Source organism: Populus alba, chromosome 6 (assembly GCF_005239225.2).
Source record: "Populus alba chromosome 6, ASM523922v2, whole genome shotgun sequence".
NCBI lineage: Eukaryota > Viridiplantae > Streptophyta > Magnoliopsida > Malpighiales > Salicaceae > Populus > Populus alba.
The window spans coordinates 2,456,887-2,482,748 of record NC_133289.1 but is presented as its reverse complement, the minus strand read 5'-3'; the positions used below and the strand labels follow the sequence as shown (position 1 = coordinate 2,482,748).

The window sequence follows — 25,862 nt, the reverse complement described above, 5'->3', positions numbered from 1 at the left end:
CATTTCTAGCATCCATCTTTTTGTCGTGACAACGGCTATTATTATAAATTTACAACCACAGTGTCCATGAACGCGGTTAGCAACAACCATCTATATTTGTTTTTGTACAATAAAATAATCTATTTAACCTTTGACTTTTAAAATTTTCACAATGATCCCAGAGGGCATTTCTGTCCTTGCACCATTGTTGTTATGAAATATTGAAATGCCTCCAACACCTTTTTTATAATTTGCCTTAATAAAATATTAATAAATCAATAAAATACATTGATGCATGCATGCACGCGTTAGAGTCCTCCAAGTTATTCCAGAGACGGGTGAGGATATTTAAAATGGTAAAAAAACCCGATAGCCATCTCATTCAATGCTTAAGGTTGTGGCACAATAGTTAGGGTAGTGTGTTTAGCAAGGTAGGCAGTAGTTTGATTGTGTTGAATATTTTTCTTTTGCCATTTATTTTTCTCTCCTGGGCCTTGGTGTTTGTGTCAGGCTCTTAAAAATTTAGTTGTGTCCTCCACTTTGTATTTTTTATGGATTTGGTTCTCATTTTTTCTATTTTTATTTGCTTTAATTTTAATGTTTCTTGAAGTTTGTTTATTTTTTTCAATTTTATCCCTCTCCACAGTTAATTTAATTTATTTTTTGTATTCAATATGATCCTCATTATTTTAATTGCTATTTTTTTTATCCTTTGCTTTTTTTTTTTGTCCTTTAGAATTTCATTTCTTTTATTTTTTTCAAATTTTGTTCCTCATTTTTTTCATTACTCCTTTTCTATCCTTTTCTTTATTTATTTTTAATTTAATCCCTAATTAGTTTCTTTCAATTATTTTTTGTGCAAGATTCAGTCCTAATTGTTTATGTTTTTATTTGTATTTTTTTATAATTGAGAATTTTGCTTTGTAATTTTTTCATGTCACCCTCTTACATGGTAGTCTCATTCTCATGACCCAGTCCACTAGTTTCAATGATTTACCTAGTTTGAGTTCAGTATTTTTTAAAATCCTTTTTAGAATTATTTTTTTCATTTGACTCCGACTTATTAGGCCTTAAACTTTGTGATTTATTCAACTTTTTTTTTGTGAGATTAACCCCATCTCATATCTCGGATTGCAAATTAGTCGAGTTAACATGGGTTGACTTGATTTTTTTTTAAATTGATTTTTTATTTGATTTTATCCTTTGCTATTAAATTAATGACCCTTAAGGGTTGCCATTTTTTCCACCTTCCTTTACATGGAGTCATATTGGGTGCGGGATGGTCAAGCATCTTAATGTCTCCTTCACGAATAAGTTAATGGCAACCGAAACAAATAAAAAAATAAAAAATTCTTCAATTTATTCAAAAACGCTTTTGAAAAGAAAAAATAAATAGAATTTTACGAAACTCAGTTAAAAGGGCATGTAAAAACTGCATTTCAAACTTAATTTTTTAATGGGTCTCACAGTATAAAACACAGTTTGATTTATTACTAAATATCTTATTGTATTTATTGCACCACAAACACAAAAATAAATGGACAACAAACACAGCCTAAAAAGCCTTTTGTACAAGTTTTATAATTAGGCTCGTTACCATGGTGTGTTCAAGTTGAAACCAGTTTACTTTTGGAGTTTTGACTTTGATAATTTTAAGGTTGTCAGCCATGGGCCTTTGCATGATTTTCCAAATCATGGTACTAAAAGTTTTTTCCACCAAGTTAAGTTAAAGCAAAAGGAAATAGTTTCTTGCTCAGGCCTAGTTAGCCTGACCCACGATCATTCTAGTCAGCCCTTATATATTGGGCCTACAGACCTTAGGACTTAAAACCCAAAAAACTAACTTCACCTTGTTGTGGGCCTACAAATACGGGCCTAACATCTGTCATATGGCCATTTCGAGCCCCATTTTTTTGTGCTTACCAGGAGTTTTTTTTTTTTAAATATTTTGAACAACGGATTTGTTTGTATATAATAAAGGAGAACATCTCTTCCCTTTCTCAATTTTATCTTATATTTCTTTTTTTTATTGTTCTTTTAAAATATTTCGCATTCTTGTTGATCTTTAGTACATGGAAATATAATTCATTCATTTAATATAATAATAATAATAAAAAATATTCAAATTAAAATTAAATAATTCATCATTTTCAATTTTTTTTTATCGATGTGTGTTTTAATATCTGTTTTTAGATGCTTTTTTAAAAGTGTTTTTAGATTAAAAATGTATTAAATTGATTTTTTTTTAGTGTTTTATAGTAATTTCGATATGTTGGTATGAAAAATAAATAAAAAACTAAAAAGAATTTATTTTAATGTATTTTTTTAAAAAAATATATATTTTAAAAGGTACTCTGCACCCTAATCCTAAATACTCCTTTAATAGAGTAGTGTTTTAGATGTTAACTAAAATATGGAGAATTTTAAAAATACATTTAAATTCTTCATTCTCATGTCATAATGATTTATTGGATTAAAATCTGTGTATTCAGACCTCAGTAACACTTACCAAATACATTCTCCAGCTTTTTTTTCTTGTTTGTTTCATTTTAGTGAATACTTTCTGGTTTTATCATAAGAGATTATTTGTATTAAGAAAGAAATTAGAGATTGTGACTTTTAAAAATATATAGGAAATCTTGATAAATTGTAAAAAATTAACAAATCTTAAAGTAACTTAAAAAGAACATCATACAAACCTTTTACATAGCAACAAAAACTGATAGAAACAATATAGGAAAAAAAAATAGAAATTAACCTTGAAAGATAAGTAAAATAAAAAAACAACATTGGAAATAATAAAAATTATAAAATAACATCAAGAAGAATTTAACAATTTAAGAAGTGAATTTGGTCAAATCAAGAACTTCATTGCATAAATATTAACGTTTGATAAAAAATTAGAGACTTGATTGAAGAAATTCAAAATTAAGAACCAAACTGAAAAAAATGCATGAATATAAGGACTGAAATTATCCAAATCATGAGCCAAATTGAAAAAATTAGAAGATTGTTGGTCAATTAAGAATCGAAATATAAAAAATTTAAAACTAAAGATCAAAATAAATAAAAAAGCTAACTTAAAGGCTGATAATTGAGTTTGTCAAAGATGAAATTGTATGAAATTAAAGGTTTGAAGATAATTATAGATGATATTAAAAGAAATTAGAAGAATAAAAGCTCAATTAAAATTTATCAATTTCAAATTAAAAACCTTAAATGACCGTATTGTTTGGATTTAAAGAATAAAAGGTGGGTGATATGTTGTTGGGTTGATTGACCTCTGTTTTATCCTAGAGGAGTAAATATTTTTTTATTCAATCATTGTTTATCTAATATTTTTAAAAAACCTAGTTAGGATTGTTATAATAGTAGGACTTTTTAACCAATAAAAAAAAATAATTCTGAATCTAGCTCGAAAAATATCGCCATGACAACGCGACCCGTGAGTGATTAGAGGGTGCGACATTGTCTGTAAATATATTCCTTATGCATCCCATCCAATTAAAAAATGTGAATTAACTTTGGGACTTGATCTAGTTGTCACGGACCTCACAATCAATCAATAGCAGGCGTGTTCATCTTTTTCTCTAGAATTTTGTTTGTAGCATGATGGATGTTCATCGGCGGAGTCAATCTTGTATAGTTTTGATCTTGTTTGCGTAAGTAGGGACGTCATTCTTTTCCAGTGTGTTGGTCCACATCTTTATGTTTTTGTCCTCTTACAATTATGAGATTACTGCTAGCGGTTCAGAATTTTTATAATTTGTTTGATAGTATAATTATAGTTATTTTTTAAAAAATTTTTTATATTAATGATATTTTTTTAGTTTTTAAAAATTATTTATAACATTAAAAAAATATTAATTTAAAATTAATAAAAAAATTATAAATATTTTAAAAGTATTTTTGAAATATAAAAATAAATATGCTTTGATTAGTGGGGATGATTGATTGATTGCATCAAATCAATCCTTTTGTTTTGTTTAATTTATTACAGCTATCAAACTTTCTTCTTTTCACATTGCCCTATGTCGACTGTTGATTCCAGAAATTGCTCACAAACGATAGATTGTGGAGCCGGTTAATAATTCATGATGTATACTAGAAAAAAAATTGTTTTTTAGTTTTTGAATTATATTTATATTTATGTTAAAAATAAATTTTAAAAAATTAAAAAAATATTATTTTAATATATTTATATAAAAAAACACTTTTTACTTACAATTCCCGAATGAGTTTTACGTTCCTGAGAATAAGAGAACATGTCTCCCATGTCATAACACAAGTTGCTCAATAATAAAATAAACTCACTAAAAAATAAAATATAAAAATTACAAGTTATACATGCAGTCTTTGTTTTATTTCTTTAAATTAAATAATTTTTTTTTTCATTCTCTTAATTTCTATTAATTCAAGACTTCCGAGGAATCTTTACAGTCCTTTTTAGTATTTAATATGTTTAATTACCTAATTAATATTGTTATAAATGGACCACTTTTCTTCTTGTATAGCTTACATCAATCTGTTCTTCGAGAACATGCAGAGAACTCATCTCCGATCAGACAATGCTCGACACTCTATCCACACATGAGTTCACGGGTTAATTGTCGTTTCTTAATTTCTTGGTACTTTTTTTGAAGATTCTTTTGGTATTTATTTCTGTAAATTTATGGAAATAAAACAAATTCCTTTTCACATATATGAAAAAGAAGCACATATGAAAATAAAACAAATTCCTTTTCACATGTATGAAAAAGAAGCACATATGAAAATAAAACAATTCACACATCCATTTTATATATATATATATATTCTCCTGGATCCCAAGTAACAATATTCTTCAGGAATGATTTATTAATAATTATTAGAGAATTGTATAAATTAATAAGATTTTGAAGCTTTATTTTTATATTAAAATAGTTGTTTAACATGATTTTTTTTATAAATAATTAAAAACAAGGTACAGTCAAGAGAATATATTAAAGAATTATATAAATTATATTTTTAAATATCACGTAACATTTTAAATTATTAAATTAGAATGATTTTTTAACAATAATAATTGAAAAATAAAAAAGGAATTCAATCTATGATAAAAATATATAGTTTTTTTTTTAAAAAAAAACATTCAATACCCAATGGAACGTTGATTTAATTTAAATTTCTTACTTTTCTCCGTGCATATATGACAATGGCTTTTTCGAAATGTTTATATATAACACATACAAGGATAAGAATGTTTATATATATAAAAGTGTCTGGGTTAGTTTCCACGCATCTCGACTAATTTTATAAATTTTAAAGTTAATAATTATATAAATCTTCAATAACTATTATATTATTAACTATATAATTCAAATTTTATATCATAAAAAAATTAAAATTTTAAATTTTAAATTTTTATCACTGAACTACTTAATGTTATATAAAAATATATTTTGTAAGGAAGAAGATGGCTCTTTTGAACAGGCAGGTGAAGCAATGCGACAAGACAACACATCACATGCATAGATGGAAGGGGTCCATTTTGTGGATCCCGAATCTGATATTATTGGCCTGACCATCACTCATCTTCGTCCTATCTCTGGCACTGAACCATTATATATATGGCTATTACTTGGGAACTTGCCTCTGGACATGAAACACGAAATGGAAATGGAGCTGGAAACTAATAGTAGCAAGGTTGGCAATGGGAAAGGGAAAGAGGAGGAGGAGGAGGAGGAGGAGGAGGAGGAGAAAGAAGATAGCAAGATGAGGAAGCTTGGAGGCATCAAAACAATGCCATTCATCCTATGTGAGTTTGCATTATTCAAGAGCTTAGAGTAAATATTTTCTCTCCTAATTCAAACTCCCTATAAAAATAATTAGCCAAGTTTGTAAATTTATACTGAATTGATGACTTATTAACAATAATCCATTCTTTTTCTTTTTTTTTTTCTCTTTCCAATATTTTTGATACAGCAAATGAAATATGCGACAAGTTTGCTGCAGCTGGTTTCCATGCCAACATGATAACATACCTGACCCAGCAGCTGAACTTGCCTCTGGTTAAAGCCTCAAACACACTCACCAACTTTGGTGGGATGGGTAGCTTTACGCCACTCATCGGTGCTTTGATTGCCGATTCCTACGCCGGCCGGTATTGGACCATCATCGGTGGTTCCATTATTTACGAATTGGTAACTTCCTCACACCCTTGGTGTTTGAGCCAACGATGATATATTTAGTTACACATCCATGTTGAATCCACTTAAGTTTTAAACTGAAGAAAGAGGTGTTCATTTATATATATATATATGGTGTGTGTGTGTAAAGTATTTTTATACTCAAATATAATATTTTAATATATCAATATTATGCTGATATTCACATTCTCTATCTATTATTCTATAATTTAGATTTTAAATTAAAAGTAGTATTAGTTATAGCTGTCAGATTTAGTATGGGAATTAATATAGAAAAGGGTATACGGTCTTTTTTCATAACTTTTGCTGTTTTTTTTTTCTTCTCTGCTAATAACATTTAAATTTCATGATTAGTTAATCACAAAATTTTGATATTATATTAAAGAATTAATTTAATTCAATAACTTAAGTTAGATAAAATATCAAGATATGATTTATATTATTCTCTAATACTTTTTTAAAAATGTTTTTAGCTTGAAAAAAAAGCTAAATTGATGTTTTTTTTAGTGATTTCTAATGGTTTTGATGTAATGATTTTAAAATTTTAAAAAATAATTTTTTAAAAAAAATTATTTTAAAGTATATTTTTTTAAAAAATTATTTTACAAAGCAACCTATACTATAATCTTGAACACACCCTAAATTAATAAGTCATCATGGCAAATTATGGTTTACCAAGTAAAAATCTCTAATGTTAACCTAATCGAGTTAATTTAAATCCAGTTTGATTGAATTATAAGTCCCATTGAGTTAATTATATTTAACGAGATGAATATTTTTTTGGATTCAAATCAAAACTTAGTCCGAGACATACTTCTGATTAATGATTGGTTTGTGAAATAATTTTTTTAAATATTGATGTGATCAAGTTTAGATCAAGTTTGTTTGAATTACGAGTCTTATTGAGTTAACCATATTTAATGAGATGGATATTCTTTTGGATTTAAACTAAAACCTAGTTTGGGTATACTTCTGATTGACGATTCTTCAATTCAATCTTAATAATCCCGTAAATTCCTCACAAGTCAAAAAGCTCGAACCTCAATGCTTCAACTCCCAGGACTTCAACTGGAGATTAGTTCAAGTCCTGTACCATTTAGACCAAAGTGATCTTATTGGTGATCTAATGTTGGGAGATGTGAAATAATTAAATTTGTTCAGACTAACGTAGTTATGAACAAAGATATTTATACTCAATGTTATATATCATTTTCGGTGTATAAAATAAGATATTACAGTGGGTCAATTTGGACTTAACTATTTTCTAGAGTCAACTATAGTAAAGTGAAAAAAAACATCAACTTGCCAGAATATTAATTTAACATGAAAATGGATTGAAGATTAATCTCCACATGACAAGTTTTTTATTTTATTTTATTTTCGGGCGACAGGGAATGATCAGCCTAACAGTGTCAGCAGTGCTCCCATCACTGAGGCCACCTCCATGTCCATCTCAAGTGAACTGCAAAGAAGCCTCAAATTCTCAGCTATGGATCCTTTACATGTCGTTAATCCTCACGTCCATAGGCTCTGGTGGCATTAAGCCTTGTGTTGTAACCTTTGCTGCAGACCAATTCGACATGACCAAATCAGCTGTCGGGTCACGCAGCTGGAACTTCTTCAACTGGTACTATTTTTGCATGGGAATGGCGACATTAACAGCTCTGACCGTTGTAGTTTATATTCAAGACAACGTGGGCTGGGGCTGGGGTCTCGGAATCCCAGCTATTGGCATGGCTCTATCCATTGTAGCCTTTATATTTGGTTCTTCACTTTATAATAAATTAAAACCAGAAGGCAGCCCTTTGGTTAGATTGGCTCAGGTCGTCGTTGCTGCCGCGAAGAAGAGGAAAGAAGTGATGCCACTGGACCCCGGTAGGCTGTACCAAAATAAAGAGCTCGATGCTGCTATTTCTGTCAACGGAAGGCTTTTACACTCCGATCAATTCAAGTAAGCAATGCTGACAGAATCCTCTTAAATAATCTACTTTTTTTCTATTTGATGGTCGGGTGGTATATATTCTCAGGCTAATTTAGCATACTGAAACTGTAATTATTAAAATAGATTGAGCTACTAAATCATAACTTAGAGCTGGATTTTGAGCTGGATTTTTAATTTGAACATAATGACTCGGTCAAATTTAAATGTATTGCATCTGTGTTGGCAGGTGGTTTGACAAAGCTGCAATAGTAACAAATGAAGATGAAAAGGATTCAAAGTCACCAAATCTATGGAGGATTGCCACTGTCCACCGAATCGAGGAGCTAAAATGCATCGTCAGAATGCTGCCGATTTGGTCAGCAGGAATCCTACTCGTGACAGCTTCCTCACATCTCCATAGCTTTGTTATTCAACAAGCTCGGTCTATGGACCGTCACCTGTCGCACTCCTTCGAAATCCCACCAGCTAGTTTTTCCATCTTCAGCATCCTAACAATGCTCATAGGACTTGTGTTATACGAACGTCTATTCGTTCCCTTTGCTCGTCGCTTTACAGGAAACCCTTCAGGCATCACTTGCCTGCAAAGAATGGGCGTAGGATTCTTTATTAACATAATTGCAACCATCGTTTCAGCATTAGTTGAGGTCAAAAGAAAACAAGTCGCTGCTCTTCACAACCTATTGGATGCTCCTCAAGCCATTATCCCAATAAGTGTGTTTTGGTTACTTCCTCAATATATTCTCCATGGAATAGCAGATGTTTTCATGTCTGTAGGGCACATGGAATTCCTCTATGACCAATCACCAGAAACCATGAGAAGCACGGCCGCCGCACTCAATAGTCTCGAAGTTTCCATGGGGAACTACATAGGTACACTCGTTGTGTCCCTTGTTCACAAGTATACTGGCCAGAAAAATAATTGGTTGCCTGATAGGAACCTTAACAGGGGAAAATTGGATTACTATTACTGGCTTGTAACGGGGATCCAAGTTATAAATCTTGTGTATTATGTAATCTGTGCTTGGTTTTACACTTACAAACCCTTAGAGGAGGTCAAGGAAGAAGATGATGATGTTCCAGCACAAGATGAAATTCAACACAAGCGGTTGAATTATGCTGAAGGGAATGGAGAGGTAGAACTTCGTAGGAAAGTGATAGTATAGAATTTATCCAGGAGATTAAAACTAGCCATGTGAATTCTGTAGTTAAATTATAAATTATAATGCTGAAATAAACTGTATTAAAAAATAATATAAATTATATTTTTGAGTTAAGTTTCTAATTAAAATTGATGATTTTAGATAAACCGAGATTTAATTTATGCACCTTTCTTCTTCTTTTTCTTATTATTATTTAAAATGAAGTTTGAATTATAAATTTTATGAAAAATAGGGATGGAAATATACAAATTTTTTTTTTTCCCCCCCCCTTCTTGGTCTTGAGTCTTAACACTATTAGCACGAATACACACACACATGTCATGCTCTTGTAGGGTCATTTGATTGGGGTTTCAGGACAATTGATTTTGGTTTTTTTTTTTTTAAAAATCATTTTTGACATCAGCACATCAAAACGAGTACAACCGTAACTCTGAAATTTGCCAAAACGCAGTTACAAACGCAGAAACAAACACTTGAAGAGAATCAAGAGGACATTAGATCGAGTAGATAACAAGAGACAGGAACTTGGAGGCATCCCCATTTGTCCTCTTTGAGCTCAGATCTGTTTTTACTTGACATCTTTTTGTTTCAATTGTTAGTAAAAAGAATGGGATGATATATCTGATGGCTTAATTGTTTTGCAATTCTGGGTTTGTGCTGTACGAAATACGAATTCTATTCATCACGAATTGTTTCTAGAACGATTAAGCTATCAAGGTGCTATGAAATTCTGGACTTCTCAACCTGTTTCTCCACTAGGATAGTTGTCTACGATCTCCTTGGATGCCACTACATTAATGTCCCGTTCAATAGCTGTGCAAAATAAGGAACAAAACAATTTTATTGAATATAGAAAGTGCAATTTTGTAAACTAACTTGGAAACTCCTAAATAAAAAAAGATATCGAGTTTCTCAATCAATGCATAGAATAACCAAACAATTAAAATTTAAATTTCACCGTACGATCAAATTTTAATTTATAAAATTAAGTTTAAGATAATATATACTTATGTAAGTTTTAATTCTAAAGAAATTTTGCTTGAGAAAATATGTTATGAACAAATCATATTTTAATTAGAGTCTAATTTAATAATTTAAATTTTAAAATTAAGATAATTTTTTGAAAAAAAAAAAAAACAAAGGAGACTCTAAACACTATATTTTTATTTTTTATTTTTTATATTTTTGCTTTTCGAAAGTCGTGTTATAGTTGAAAAACTCTGTAATTTAATAAAATAATTATTAAACCTGACCTATTTCAATAGATTAGTTGAGACTCTTTAATTAACTTTGAATTCTTAGACAAGATATTGACTAAACCTAATCTAAATATAGCTAGGATAGTATATTGTAAATATTTTTTAAAAAATATCCGGCTACAATACAAAAAACACTGTAGCAAGAATAGTTGGTGCAACATGGTGTGTGACTTATGACTTGTAAGCTTCTTTCTTTTGTCCTGCGTGGACTAAAAAGAATCATAACTAGCTAGCAAAGTCTAGTCAGCAATGCCATTTTTTTTGTTCCCATCGACCTTTTCCTGTCTATTTTGCATTTATTTATTTTATAAATCCTGTCGGGGATTTTTTTTCTTTGATAAATCGGGTTTTTTGTTGTTGCTGGTAGGTAAAAGTTGGCTTGTATATATACAGTTGCTGGCAATATAAACCTCCCCTATATGCATGCACCTTCCTCAGGTTCATCTTCTTCTGTAAATTTTCAATAGATATATTACAGATCCACAAATAGGGAACGAGAGTATCAAAATGCATGTACGGCTGAGGCTCAGCAGGATTTTTTAATTATTTTTTCCAAATATTCTTTTCCTAGTGTACATAGAATAACGCTCACAAACTTATAAATTCGCAAGTAGATTTGTTTTATCCCAAGTTTGATCTATACGATGTAATATATCAATAATCTATTTTTTTATTTTGTTGTAAGATGCTCATCATGATAATCTGAGGAAGTTTTCGTCAATAAGCATGTGATTAATAGACATAAATGCCGTAGATATCAGTGGTGAAGACGGTGACGCAATATACGGGTCCTAGCTCCTATAAGTACCCCTTTTAGCTTACAGTACAGTAGCCTGCCCTATATCCATTAACCTGGTTGGTTTCCTGACATTGGGAATTGGACCAAGAATGGAATCTCAGGACAATAAGAAATCTCATGAAGAGAAGCAGGGGGAGGTGAAGATCAAGGAAGATGATGAGAGAAAGAAGCTTGGAGGCATTAAAGCAACTCCATTCATCCTTGGTTAGTTTGTTTTTTGCTTTATTAAGTTGGCCGGCGAAGAGCTGAAATGTCTGTTATTTAACCTTCATGTTTTTGCAGCAACTGAAATATTTGACAGATTCTCTACCATTGGTTTCCATGCAAACATGATAACATACCTTACTCAGCAGCTGAACTTGCCTCTTGTAAGAGCCTCTAACATTGTCTCAAACTTCGATGGAACATCCAGCTTAACACCTTTGATCGGTGCTTTGATCGCTGACTCATTTGCTGGCCCATTTTGGGCCATTGCCGTTGGTTCCACTATCTTTGAACTGGTTCTTATTCTCTTCACTCTCTCGGCATTATTTTTGTTTAATGTTGTAGCACTAAGTTTTTAATTAACTGAAGATCCATACATGAAAGTAGAATCTTGATGTGCAGCTGTTAACAAGGTCTCTTGGGCTTTCAATATAGTCGTGAAATCAATCTTTAATTCTCGAATGCGTTTGTTTTCCATGTTATCATTTTGGATTCAAATTTAAGAATAGATTGCGAGAGAAGAATTTCTCATGAATTCACTAGTCCGATATGGGCTAGAGAAGGCTTTTACACGAGAAGAGACAGTTTGGGAATGCAGTAAGCTTCTGATGCAGGTTGTACTGTGTTCCCAAACGGACACGAAGCTCAGTGGTCGATCCAAACTAGTTAGTTCAGAAAGCTTAATTCCAAACTACAATACATTTCCGTGCTTGCCATCTCCGCTGTATCACCAATAGATTCACATCTGTAATTATTACCACAGGGATTAATTAGCTTCACCACAACAGCACTATTGAAATCACTACATCCTCCACCTTGTCCAACGCTTGTGGACTGCAAAGAGGCTTCGAGTTTCCAACTAAGCACCCTCTACTTGTCTCTACTCCTCTTAGCTATTGGCTTGGGTGGAACTAGGCCTTGTGTTATGACCTATGCTGCAGACCAATTGGATATGAGCAAATCAAGCGTCGAATCTCGGAGCTGGAACTTTTTCAATTGGTACTATTTTAGCTTGGGAGTAGCAAGACTAACAGCAGTGAGTGTTGTGGTCTACATACAAGATAATGTGAGTTGGGGGTGGGGTCTTGGAATACCTACTATCGCCATGGGTATAGCTTTCATTGTCTTTCTAGCTGGTTCTCCGCTTTATAAGAAGGTGAAACCAGGAGGAAGCCCATTGGTCAGAGCAACTCAAGTGATTGTTTCTGCTATAAGGAAGAGAAAAGCTGTGGCTCCAGAAGATTCGAGTCTCTTGTACCAAAACAAAGAACTTGATGCTGCTATATCTGTACATGGAAGGCTTTTACACACCCCTCAGTTCAAGTAAGTTGTGTTAAGCTCCTGATGTTGCTATATGTTTTCAAAATATCTTTAGAATGCTGAACAATATGGGAACCCGACCTAGTCCAGTACCATGTGGTCATTGGCCTTAAACTTGCTGTTGAAGAATTTCTGAACCGGCCTTCTCGTTTTTCAGGTGGCTTGATAAAGCAGCAGTAATGAAGGATGGTGAAGCAACAGATTCCAACCCAGCAAATCCATGGAAGATAGCAACCGTGCATCGAGTAGAGGAGCTAAAATCCTTTCTCAGATTGCTTCCAGTTTGGGCAGCAGGGATTCTACTTGTCACAGCTAACTCACACAGTGGCAGCTTCAATACTCAGCAGGCCTGGACTATGAAACGTCATCTGTCAAATTCCTTTCAAATTCCACCGGCGAGCATGTCCGTCTTTGGTATCCTGACCGGGATGATAGGGCTCGTTCTCTACGAACGCCTCTTCGTGCCCTTTGTGCGTAGATTCACAGGAACCCCTGCAGGCATCACATACCTACAAAGAATGGGCATAGGCCTAATCTTCAACATTCTCACGTCAATTGTTTCTGCATTGGTCGAGAAAAAGAGAAGAACGGTGGCAGAGCATCATAACCTATTGGATAACCCTAAAGCCACTGTTCCTATAAGTGTATTCTGGCTAGTTCCTCAGCTTTCCCTTCATGGAATATCAGAAATCTTCATGACTGTTGGACAGTTGGAATTTCTCTATGATCAATCCCCAGAAAGCATGAGAAGCATTGCTTTAGGGTTATTTTGGATAGCAAATTCTATGGGAAATTACTTGGGCACATTTATAGTGTCATTAGTTCATAAGTACACAGGCCACAAGAACAATTGGTTACCCGACAGGAACCTTAATAGAGGAAAGCTGGACTATTATTATTGGCTTGTAACAGGCATCCAAGTTGTAAATTTTGTGTATTTTGTAATTTGTGCCTGGTTTTACAATTACAAACCCTTGGAAGAAGACATGGAAGCAGATTTTAAAGCATCTGAAGATGGTGCTGCAGGGAATGGAGAGGTAGAACTTGGTACAGCTGAAAAGGTTTACAATTGTTGACGATATTATTTCATTGTAATTGTACTACTGTACAACTTCATAGCTCGTTTGCCTTCACCTAGTTTTTGTGAAGACATTCTTCCACGAATTAAGTTGCAGTTACAATATCTTCATTTAAAAATTCTTCAAGGGTTAATCAACATAGCGTCATCAAGTTTTTTTATAGGTTAAAAACATCATTTTAATTTTTCTTTTTAAAATTTAAATTCAATTATAAATTAACTTATCAAGTCCTTTGAATTTAACTAAATTAAATTTTATTTAGTTTTTGGTTTTTTAACACTCTTTAATGTCTAGATTTACTTATTAAGCCGAATTGATTTTAATATTTATTAATTTGGAGTAATGTTTGAGAATCAATATAATATTTTTTTAAAAAATAATTTTACACGGAGAAAAGGTAAAAAAATTGAGTGCATGTTCTGATTTTTTTTTTTTTTCGTTTTCATTCTGACAAAAATATACAGCATTTGGGTGAATAGGCTATGGAAACTAGGCTAGGCTGGTTAGGGAATTTATTTGGGCCTGGTGATAATACGCTATTGGGCTTTTTATTTAGAGAAACCATCTAATTTTGGAAACTCTATAAGCAAATCTTCCTTTTCTTTGGTTTTATACTTGACAAAAATCTTTATAGTATTTTTTTTTAAAAAAATAAAATCAAGGTTATGTTTTATTTTTTTTGTATTTTAAAATTTTTTATTTTAAAAAATAATAATATTATTTTTTAATTTCAAATTAAATTTTTTAATATTTTTAGATCAATTTTAAAGTGTTTACTTTAAAAAATAAAAAAATTATTTTGATATATTTTTAAGTAAAAAACACTTTGAAAAGTAACCGCAATCATATTTCTAAACATGCATATAATAATAAAAAACAAATATACCTACTACATAAGTTAAATTCCAAGCATCTACAACCAACCATTTTATTATTATTATTTTTTATGAATTATTGTTGTTGTTAAATCAAATTCAATTTGAAGATGTGGGAAAAAAAAATGTAAATGTAGGATTTAAACTTAACTTTGAAGAAAATTTTATTAATTCAAATAAAATATTAACTTAGTTAAAATTGATTCATACGATTAAATTTAATTAATTTTAATGGTGTAAATATTAATTTTGTTTTTAAAATATTATTTTAATAAAAATAAATTTTCAGATTTTCCATAATCTAATCCCTAATCGAGTCGGAGAACGATGCATCAAACACTACTTTATAGAGTGGATGTCGAGTTTTCAGATAGGTCGGAAAAGAGTATCTATTGGATCGGGTCAAATAACCATCCTTAACCATCGAAGTTAAAACCGACCCATTTAGAAGAAAAATCAACCCATTTACAAGTTATCTAACAAACTTCAAAAAGACATTACATTAAAACCCCCTGATATTTTTCTCGCTCTCTGTTTGGTTCCCGAGAAAACAAAAACAAATACCAGGGAAACCAAAAACGAAAGAGAAAATCTCACAAATCAGTAGATCGAAGAAAGGAATCACTTCTCTTCTTCTCTGATGAAGGAGTTGACGGTGGAGTGCAACAATAGTTGCGGTGGGCCACAGCTGACACCAGAAGAAGAGAGGGTTTTGATTAGAGACATTGCAATTACTTCAGAAAATAATAGTAAAGAAGGCGATAGCTTTTATTTAATCACTCAACGGTAACATTAATTTCTTTATTTTTCTTCTCTGTGTGGGTTCTTAGTGTTATGAAGTTTGTGAATTAAAAAATATCAAAGTTTTGATTTATAGAGTTAAATTCAAGTCTTTTTTTCTCCTGATGTTTGGATTCTTTTAGTGTTAAGAAGTTTTTAATGTTAGAAGTGCAAAGTGGGCTTGTTTTGTTTTGTTGTTTTCTACTATAAAATAGGTCTTTAGCTACCTGAAATTTCTTAAAAATGTATATTTCAAGTCTTTTTTAGAAGTAAGAGACTTTTATTGTTTAGGTGCCAAGTGGGAACTTAGGAATTTACTTAATAATGTTGTTCACTGCGTGTGTGGTAGAGAATGGAAGGTGTTTTTTGAATTGAGTTTGCGCTGGTAATTTTTTATTAATAAGGTTGCTGATATACCTTTTTGTTGGTTATAATAGATGGTGGCAACATTGGATTGATTATGTGAACCAAGAACAAACGAATGTTACTAATGATGGGTCATCTATGTTAGAGAATTGTGACGCGGTTAGTTCTTCAAGAAGGCCTGCTAGTATTGATAATTCTGATTTGATACATGACGCAAATTCTGAGGAGTCAAATGTTGGCTTTGAGATTCATGATACTTTATTAGAAGGCCGAGATTATATATTGCTTCCACAAGAAGTTTGGAACCAGTTGTATTCGTGGTGAGTTGTGTATGAAATTGTGGAAGAACAAAAAACATGACATTACTCTCTTCTTCTTTTTTGTTTTCGGTCTTTGCATTTTTGAATTCCATTATTTACACAAGGATCAGTAGTTATAATCTTAATGTTTGCTAGGATTTTTATGATCAATACCCATATTAAATAGCTACTGCCAACATGAATAGAGAACATGGGTAGGAGTTTTTTTTATTGCCTTCCCATAATCACAAGCAATAAAAGATTGCTAAATTGCATCTTTCAATGGGCCACTGTTGTTTGGAGGAAAAACTAAAATGGGGAAATGCTCTTATAATATGTTGGCGCTGTTGGGTATAGGTATGGAGGTGGTCCAGCATTGGCTCGGAAAGTAATCAGTTCAGGTCTTTCTCAGACAGAGTATGCTGTAGAGGTGTATCCTCTCCGTCTTCGGCTATTTGTTATGCCGAAGGGTGATCAAAGTACAATAAGAATTAGCAAGAAGGTATGAATTGAAATCTTTCATGATTTACTACTTTATCGAGCTACTCATTTTGTTGTAACTTGACTTAAGGACATGTTTGGCGACTCAATTAGCATAGACTATCCAAAATTTCAACACTTGATCTTTCAAGTAACTTTGAGAATGTTTCTGAAATCAGTATTGGGTGTGTTTCTGGAAATAAACTAATTCTCGAGAACACTTAAAAAACTAGTAAATAAAAGGAAATTGCTAAAAAGTAACACTTGGCATTATGTTTACACCATCACAACAATGTTGCCCCATCTCATTATTAGTATCACATCATCACCCCCTACAACTGTTACCCTAAATCCACCACAATCCACCACAAAATTGTCATTTCTTCATCAAATTCCTTGACCACCTTGATAACTACTATGTTGGAATTGTTGCAGCAATATAGACATAAATTTGAAATTGCATACCTTGTTCGCCAAATAAATGCAGTTTCAACCTTGGATTATTACAGCTAATAAATAATTAGAGCCAATGTATTGTTTCTAAATGGCGTTTGGAATTTGAATACTACAATTTGAGTGGTAATAGTTTAAAGTCTCAGTTGTAAGTTTTCATCTTATGAAATGTTCCCCATGTATATCTTGTGATTACTTATCAAAAACTGAATCATTTTCACAGGAGACAATTGGAGAGCTTCACAAAAGAGCTTGTGAGCTTTTTGATCTGAACTTAGAGCAGGTAAAGGCTTGAAAATACCCCAGATATTTATTTTTATATTTTGAAATATAGATAGTAAGCTTCTTGTGAAAATATGTTGAATTATTCCTTGTATTCAATTTCTTATCAATTAGTATTCTTTCTTACAGGTATGCATTTGGGATTACTATGGCCAACATAAACATGCTTTGATGAATGACATGGATAGAACACTTGACGACGCCAACTTACAGATGGATCAGGATGTAAGTCTTCTTGTACTGTGCCATTGTGTAAACTACATGTTACTTTCTTGTTTTAACTTTTGACTTTTCATTTGTTCTCTAACCATATACAGATTCTGGTGGAGGTTCATAACAATGCCAATGGTACTGCATTGAGTCGTTTTATAAGATCTGCCCAGGGCAATGGATCTACTGTGAAGGAAGCTAGTTCTTTTCTTTTAGAGCCTTCTAAGTCAAGCTTATCCATTGCAGGAGGTTTATCTGCAAGCAAGGGTGCTTCTAGAGGTGGCAGTACAGAGCTATCACAAAGTCTGAATCTGACATCTCAAGGTAGGGAGTTGGATAACACCTATGGGATCAGTACTGTTACTACAAGGGGGTCTTCTGGTGGCTTGATTGGGTTGCAGAACCTAGGGAACACATGCTTTATGAATAGTGCAATACAATGTCTTGTTCACACATCAGAGTTCGCCAAATATTTTCGAGAGGATTATCATCAAGAGATAAATTGGCAAAACCCACTCGGTATGGTGGTAAGTTTGATTATTGATGAACAGTATAAATTATGCTTATTTTTTTCCAAGCATGATTTTGAAACACTTAAAATTCTGAGTGAAAAGGTACACACTGGATAGCAAAAATTTCTCAGTTTTGAGTTTGTTAGATATCATCTAAATGATATGGTCTTTGAAGTGTCTTGTTGATAAATATCACAGTTTTCTTTCATGCCATTCATGAACTAAGTTCATATATTGATTGAGGGGCAATTTGTTTTTTGAGTAATATAACCATCTTTTTTTGGAAGTACAGTCTGTTGTTTCTTTCATAGCTTTTGTTCATGCTTATTTTTTTTTTTTCTTGAGTTGTTTAGATCAGATCATTTGTGGCAGTGATTGGTAGTTTGGTACTTTATGTCAGGTGTAAAATAGATAAAACCTTTCATTTGTACCATTCACAAGTAGAGCTTCTTAACTAATTTGAGCCCCTTTCAAACTTGGTGGGCTCAGCAACCTAGAATGTTTATAGGCATATGAACTATTGTTTAAATTAATAAAGGGACGGCATATGTTTTCACTCAAAATTTGTGTACTGCAATGTACAAGCATGTATTTGAAGTCTTACAGATGTATCTGTGGACTTCCTGGGAAATCTCTGCATCCCACTAATTGCTTTTTTCTACCTTCTGTATAATAATGTTTGTAGCATGGAAACATGCTTTGTTCCTAATTTTTTGTAGCTTTGTGAGATACATGATTTTTTTGAGACTGCAGTAAAAATAAGGTCATAGAAATGATAAAAATAATGGCATCATGGATGCAAAACTTTGAGTGAATGGATTTTTTGAGTTCTGTCCAGCCAGAACTTGGCATTTTAGCAATTTTTTTAATTATGTAATTTTGATGTTTCCTGTACACATTGCTTGCTTACTGAAGATATTTCTCATCAATGAATAAAATAGAAGGCCGATTTTAAAAACGATAGATTCTCCCCCCCCAACCCCCCCCCCCCTTTTTTTTTGGCGTGGCCTTCTCTACATATAATAGATATGACTCTGTAGGAGCATATTTCTTTACATTCATATGGCTGTTGGATACCTATGTAGCTTACCTTGGAAATGAGTTCCAGCCAATCAAAAGACCTCTAGGTCAAACAGTGAGATGCAAAGCTCATCTATCACTAAGAATGATTGAATGGAAATTATTTTTAATGGATGGATTATATTAGGAGTAATTTTTTATTGATGGAAGTTTTATTCAGCTATTTAAGTATTGCAAGTCATTGTTGAACTATTCTGTTAATACTCTATTGAATTGAGTCAGCTGTTTTGTAGGGTGAGCTCGCTTTAGCATTTGGTGAGTTACTTCGAAGGCTGTGGGCACCTGGACGAACAGCAATTGCTCCTCGACAATTTAAAATGAAGTTGGCTCGATTTGCACCTCAATTTAGTGGCTACAATCAGCACGATTCTCAGGTTCTCAAGTTCTCAAGTGCAATGAACTTTTCACTAATGGTCATGTTGTTGCATTTTCTATGGATTATGCACAGTTTGTGTAAGCTAAATGGTTGGTATCATTGCAGGAGCTTTTAGCATTTCTTTTAGATGGTCTCCATGAAGATCTGAATCGTGTTAAACACAAGCCTTATAAAAAGTCTAAAGATGCTGATGGTCGTCCAGATGAAGAAGTTGCTGACGAGTATTGGGCAAATCATATTGCTCGTAATGATTCTATAATTGTTGATGTTTGCCAGGTGCATATTATAGTGATTATTCAAACTTGCTTACATCAAATCCTTATTTTTTTGGTCTTGGATGAACTGACCGGACATATATAGGATGGTATTGGATAGTGTGCAGCTAAATCACGCACACAAGCACAGGCACACCAAATAATTGTGCATGGTTTTTTTCTTGTGAAATAGTTTTGATAACCATGAAGCCAAAGTTGGGGAAAATAAGAGATTTAGAGTTATGGAAAACCATTTTAGAGTACAAGGTTTCATGCAAGCAGGACTAAAATAGAGTTCATGTATCGTAATCGTTGCAACATGAATGGAGGTGTTAGTTTGATTTGATTAAAGGCGCCTCAATGTGACCATATTGGCACCTAGGGTGGTGAAATTAAGAAACATTGCTTGGTATCATGCAAGTATGGATCTCTAGTTTGTTGAAGGGTACATTCTATATAATTGTGATTAGGCCTGCACTAGATTCATAACGTGGTAATCCATGCTTCGTGGTGAAGACACAATTTTTATTAAAACATACAGCGGGAATATTAAGATGAATGTTTGAAAATGCTTGAAATGGTTAAATAAGAGGTGATTGCAATTTGTAGGAAGAGTAAAAAATATTAAGATAAATATGCCAATCATTGAGGGTAGGTCAAGACAGCGTCATACGAGGATGTACTGGTGCAGGTGAGTGATTGAATTTAGTGTAGTTCCAAAATCCAACCTATAAATTTTTTTCATGGAATTCTTTGATGTGAAGCTTGGTATTCTTGCTTCATACTAAAGATGTGCTAATTTTTATGCTTCCATGTGGATACATACACCAATTAATTGCCCTCATTCCACTGTTTTTGCTGTTCTAAATTGTACTGTTGACTGTTTCACTATTCACAGGGCCAGTACAAGTCGACTTTGGTTTGCCCTGAGTGCCATAAAATCTCTGTTACATTCGATCCCTTTATGTACCTCTCTTTGCCACTTCAATCCACCACTACACGTTCTATGACTGTTATGATTTTTACTTGTGATGGAAGTGCCCTGCCATTTTCTTGCACTGTGACTGTTCCGAAGCAGGGGCGATGCAGGGACTTGATCAATGCGCTTAGCAGTGCTTGTTCCTTGAAGAATAATGAAGAGCTTAAACTTGCTGAGGTTAATAGCATTGACTGTTGTTACACATGTTCATAAAATTATGGATGTGCAATTCCTTGGCTTGACTTATGGAACATGTTGTTCACAGGTACGGAACCATTTGTTTCAAAGATTTTTAGAAGACCCCTTAATATCCCTTTCCATGATCAAAGATGATGACCACCTTGTCGCCTACAAGATACCAAAGTCTCTGAAGAAAACACTTCTGATTAGGTTGATTCATCGCCGTCAAGAACAGTATGTATTATCTGATCTGGATATTCATACCCTACACCAATTGTTGTCTTTGTTTGTCTGGAAGGCGCTGTGCATTAAGTTGCTTTATATTTCTATCTGTTTGTACTTGCTTGTGTATGCATCTGTTTGGATCTCTTAATTCTTAATTGAATGACAGGGAAACGGGTGCTACACAGGCTGCTCAACATTGGAAACCCTTTGGAACACCTCTTGTCTCTCTGATCTCACGTGATGAAGTAATTACAAGAGGTGACATACAGACAGTAGCTAACACAATGCTCTCGTCTTTGTTAAGATCTGAAAGTTTGAGACAAGCTGATACTTCTGAGCCTTGCTTGTCTTTGGCGGCATCAGAAAAGTGCTGTGACAGCAGTTCTGGTGAAGCATGTAGTAACCCTATGTCAGATTCAGTGAACAAGGATAGTACTGCAGTAACATTATTCAAACTACCTCTCCAGTTGGTTGAGGAAAGTAATGCATGTGTTGATCTTTCTGTGGGAGAAGACAAGGCAATTAAATTATCCTCAACATCAACATCAATACTTGTATACGTTGATTGGTCACAGGAGCTCTTAGAAAAGTATGATACTCATTACTTGGAAAACTTGCCTGAAGTGTGCAAGTATGGACCCGTGAATAAGAAGGCTCGTACTGAACCTCTCTCCTTGTACACCTGTCTAGAAGCTTTTCTGCGTGAAGAGCCTTTGGTGCCTGAAGATATGTGGTTAGTGTCTATTATTCCCCCACATGCAAATTTTTATTTGAATGTAGACCAATCCTTAATGGAATATCACCAGTTGGCATGTTCCTTGTGCATTTGCATGTCATAGAATTATTTATTGTTCACATGTTGAAGGGAAAGGAATTGCACTAAAAGATTAGTGTGAATATATCTGGTGCAGGTACTGCCCAAAATGTAAGGAGCGACGGCAAGCAAGTAAAAAGCTTGACTTATGGAGGCTTCCAGAAGTGTTAGTCATCCATTTGAAAAGGTTTTCGTTTAGCAGATCAATGAAGCATAAACTAGAAACTTTTGTCAACTTTCCTATTCATGACTTTGACTTGACAAAGTACATAGCCAACAAGAACAACACTCAACGTCAACTCTATGAACTTTATGCATTGACCAACCATTATGGTGGCATGGGAAGTGGGCACTACACTGCACATATCAAGGTGAGCATGGAGGGAACTGATAATAGGTGCATGATTTAGAAGATTGGTGTGCAGCTCATATTATTGGCTAGTATTGACAGTTTCCAAAGAAAGGTTCAATAGTCGGTGCTAATTAATTTGAAGTTAGATAAAATGTTTGGGGCATTAAGACCTTTCTACAGTTCATATGTTTGATAAGGTATCCTGTTCAAGTCTTTATTTGTTGTGATTAGTAGATTTAGGAGCTAAGCTGACAGAACATTTCTGTTCATCCAGTTTCTGCTTCTAGATCTAATCTTGGGACCATGGGCTTTCCAATGATTGGTTCATTTCTTAAACTTTTAGGATTCAGCGTGCATTTTTTTTCTTCCTTTTTAATCTCTTTATTTTTATTTGTGCCTGTATTGTGCAGCTTCTGGACGAGAGCAGGTGGTACAACTTTGATGACACCCACATATCACCTATAAATGAAGAAGATGTGAAATCAGCTGCTGCATATGTTCTCTTTTATCGACGGGTGAAGACAAGTGATGCCATTAGCAATGGAGGAAAGTCTGGTTCTGGTCATAACAATTGTTCATCCCAGAAGTGAACTTACTTTTGTGGTCATGCCTTCTTGCCAAATAAGTAAGGTATGTGGTTCAGGTGCTCTTTGGGTGCAAAATACAACTTAAAGCAAGCCTTTTGTAATTGAATTTCTCTACTTATAGATAGACATTCCAAACTTTTTTGAAGTTCTTAAATGGTATCTCACTTTGGAAAAATATTTAATCATTGCTCAGTGTGATTATGAAAGTGAGCAATAGCATCTAATGTTTGGGTGAAATTGATTAAGGACGATCCTCATATTGAAAGAGCGCTTTGCTTGTCGGAAAAGAAGCTGACATAGGGAACCAAATTCATTTTAATGGCTAATTACCCCCACCCTTACCCCAGTGAACCCACTCACAGTAAGATTTTGCTTTTGGTGGGGCTGAACTTACTTTTGCCTCAGAGGGGTAAGAAGTAGAATAAATGTCTTGGTTTCTAGTAATAACACCAGATTTCTGAGATGGCACTGGCTGATTTTTTTGGTTGGCTTCTCGGGGCTTCCTTTTCACGCAATACTGCTGAAGTGTGATTCTAATTATAGAAGTACATAGCCAGGGATGAAATACCTTATTTGATTTTTCAACAAAAAAAAAAAAAACAAGAGAGAGGAGCAAGAGGGGAAAAATAGAAGTAGAAGTAATGAGATGGCATTTACGAAAATTTTAATCCATGACATTTTCTAGGTTTCAAAGAATTCTTAGGGGTAAAAATAAGTCACTTAGGCTTTTTACCAAAACAACACAATGTGAAGTTGCTATATCAGGGGCAATTGCTATAAAACTATAGCATACTAGGTAAACTATCCCTTATTTCAGCCCTTAAGGAGACATAAAACCAGGTCTACCATTTTCTGATCATAAAGTAGCTAGCCTGTCCGTCATAAATAATTTTTTATTATTCAAAAGGCACCCAAAATTAATGGGATTCTCATCGTAGAAGTCTAGAACTTGAAATTCTGGCTATCTCTATACATGTTGGACCATTCCCTGTCCAATAAGCAGAATCGTTATGGATTATGAAATTCTTTTTCTGGGATCATTTGAGTGGATCCACTACTAAGTTGTTTTTACTTGAATTCCCATGTCCACTGCTTCATACTCACCATGTGTTGTATTTTTGACCAACATTCTTCTCCTTAACAATGGATTTTGTGTTAATAATCAATGTTGTTTTGATTTTATATGAAGTTTATCTGATGATGTTTTGCGTTGCAGATTCCTAGGCTTTATTCTGTGTAAACACAAATACTGGTCATAAAGGCCATTGAGGTGCATCAAGTGGCAAAGCTAACTCTATAAAACATGAGGAGATGTCCTTGCCAGTTCTGAAGGTAAGGCCACCCAACGATTGATAGTTCTGTATATCATGAAGCTTTATGGACTTCAATTTTGTAGACTAATTAAATGATGGAAGAAATAGGCAAGTCTAGGACACCTCGATTTTTCTGTATAAAACAATTAGCGCACACACCCGTTGTCACTGTGAGGGAAAAATACAGGCACATTCTCCTTTATTCTGAGGATGTCTGATTTAGCTGCTATAATTCTGCTATTGTCTCTGAACTTGTCTTGTTTCTGAAGTGTTTCTGAAATGCAGTTTTGTGTAACAAGTTAGCCTGCATTCATTCATCATCCACAAGGTTATTTTGAGTGGCTTATTGTCTCAGTGATGCAAAAAATCATAGCGGTTGAACATATACATCCAAGGATTTCTTGCATCAATTTTTTTCAAAAAAATTATTTATTTTGAGATGGTGGTCTGCCAAAATATTTTGATAGCTCGGTTATATCCAAAATTAAACACACTCACCCATAGTTTAATAAAACACCTTAATATATATTTTTTAATCATTTAATAACAATTAAAGTATTATAACTCATGAGCTGCTTGGATCGTTTTTTGAAATGTGTTTTTTTTATATATTTTTTAATTGTTTTGATGTTAAAAATTAATTTTTTAAAATAAAAAAATATTAAATTAATATATTTTTAAAAGCAATTATTATTTTTAAGAAAAAGGCATGAGATTATGGGTTTGAATCCTGGAGGCAATATTATTTTCAAATAGATAATGTATCATCTGTTGGGCTAGGCCCGAGCACAACTGGCCTGCTGCTCCAAGAATCTTCAAATATTAAGGTGAAAGAAGTTAATGCGACTCAATTGTCATTTTCCATATATATATTACCGTTCTAATTTCCATAAAATACTCCAAGAATTTTTCTCGGGAAAGATATGGCATTTATTCAAGATTGATGTGCAGAACAAGAAAAATCATAAAATTTTCTTACAAGTTCTTTGCCCCACTCCCCTTTTGCTGTCACTGCGCGTTTGGGCTATTGTAATCATCTTTGGGGCAGGTTTAAATTGTTTGGATAAGGTGTTTGATATTGAGTTTTAATTTTTTTAAAAAATAAAAATTAAGTTTTTAGTATTTTTAAATTGTTTTGATGTGCTAATATTAAAAATAAATTTTAAAAAATAAAAAATATATTATTTTAATATATTTTTAAATAAATTACTTTTAAAAATAATTATTAGCATGGGCTCAAATAACACATACACCTATTAATATTTTAGGAACCTTGGTGTCCTTCTTGGGTGCTTTGACGGTAACTGGGCTTCGTACAAATTGTAGACGAGAGCCATGTTTCTTTCCTTTTTGTATATTCAGATATTTTGAAATTTGAAGTTTACAAGCATTTTTTATCATTATTTTTTATGAAAATAAATAGAGAAAATTTTTAAAAAAAGAGAAATTAGGGTTATTGAATGAGAATGATTATTCTCTAATAATTACACAAGGCTCTAGTTGTTCCAGTTACGA

General features: G+C 33.0%; 2 protein-coding genes across 3 annotated transcripts; both read left to right on the top strand.

Annotated features, from left to right (window-relative positions):
- Nucleotides 1-5,426: 5,426 nt before the first annotated feature.
- LOC118053004 (uncharacterized) lies at nt 5,427-13,942 on the top strand. Its single transcript, XM_035064118.2, has 8 exons — nt 5,427-5,776; nt 5,944-6,161; nt 7,559-8,118; nt 8,336-9,266; nt 11,465-11,531; nt 11,610-11,827; nt 12,295-12,854; nt 13,009-13,942. The coding sequence occupies exons 1-8, from the start codon at nt 5,494-5,496 to the stop codon at nt 13,925-13,927; spliced, it is 3,756 nt and encodes a 1,251-aa protein (XP_034920009.2). The 5' UTR covers nt 5,427-5,493; the 3' UTR covers nt 13,928-13,942.
- Nucleotides 13,943-15,199: 1,257 nt separating this feature from the next.
- On the top strand, nt 15,200-24,667 carry LOC118053001 (ubiquitin carboxyl-terminal hydrolase 5). Of its 2 annotated transcripts, XM_035064116.2 has the most exons (15): nt 15,202-15,591; nt 16,023-16,271; nt 16,608-16,752; nt 17,407-17,466; nt 17,595-17,690; nt 17,783-17,813; nt 17,922-18,202; nt 19,501-19,641; nt 19,749-19,919; nt 20,796-21,053; nt 21,142-21,290; nt 21,448-22,014; nt 22,193-22,466; nt 22,858-23,077; nt 24,251-24,667. In XM_035064116.2, exons 1-14 carry the CDS (start codon nt 15,446-15,448, stop codon nt 23,035-23,037), a joined length of 2,748 nt encoding a protein of 915 aa, XP_034920007.1. In that variant the 5' UTR covers nt 15,202-15,445; the 3' UTR covers nt 23,038-23,077; nt 24,251-24,667. The 2 variants fall into 2 exon arrangements, with proteins under 2 accessions (XP_034920006.1, XP_034920007.1); XM_035064115.2 differs by having other exon boundaries at nt 15,200-15,591; nt 17,783-18,202.
- Nucleotides 24,668-25,862: the final 1,195 nt, after the last annotated feature.

Coding starts and splice junctions, on each gene's coding strand:
- LOC118053004 (XM_035064118.2), top strand. CDS start 5,494: ATGGAAGGGGTCCATTTTGTGGATCCCGAATCTGATATTATTGGCCTG. Junction 9,267..11,464: donor AACTTCGTAGGAAAGTGATA/GTATAGAATTTA, acceptor AAGCAGGGGGAG/GTGAAGATCAAGGAAGATGA. Junction 11,532..11,609: donor AGCAACTCCATTCATCCTTG/GTTAGTTTGTTT, acceptor ATGTTTTTGCAG/CAACTGAAATATTTGACAGA.
- LOC118053001 (XM_035064115.2), top strand. CDS start 15,446: ATGAAGGAGTTGACGGTGGAGTGCAACAATAGTTGCGGTGGGCCACAG. Junction 15,592..16,022: donor TTTTATTTAATCACTCAACG/GTAACATTAATT, acceptor TGGTTATAATAG/ATGGTGGCAACATTGGATTG. Junction 19,642..19,748: donor ACAATCAGCACGATTCTCAG/GTTCTCAAGTTC, acceptor GTATCATTGCAG/GAGCTTTTAGCATTTCTTTT.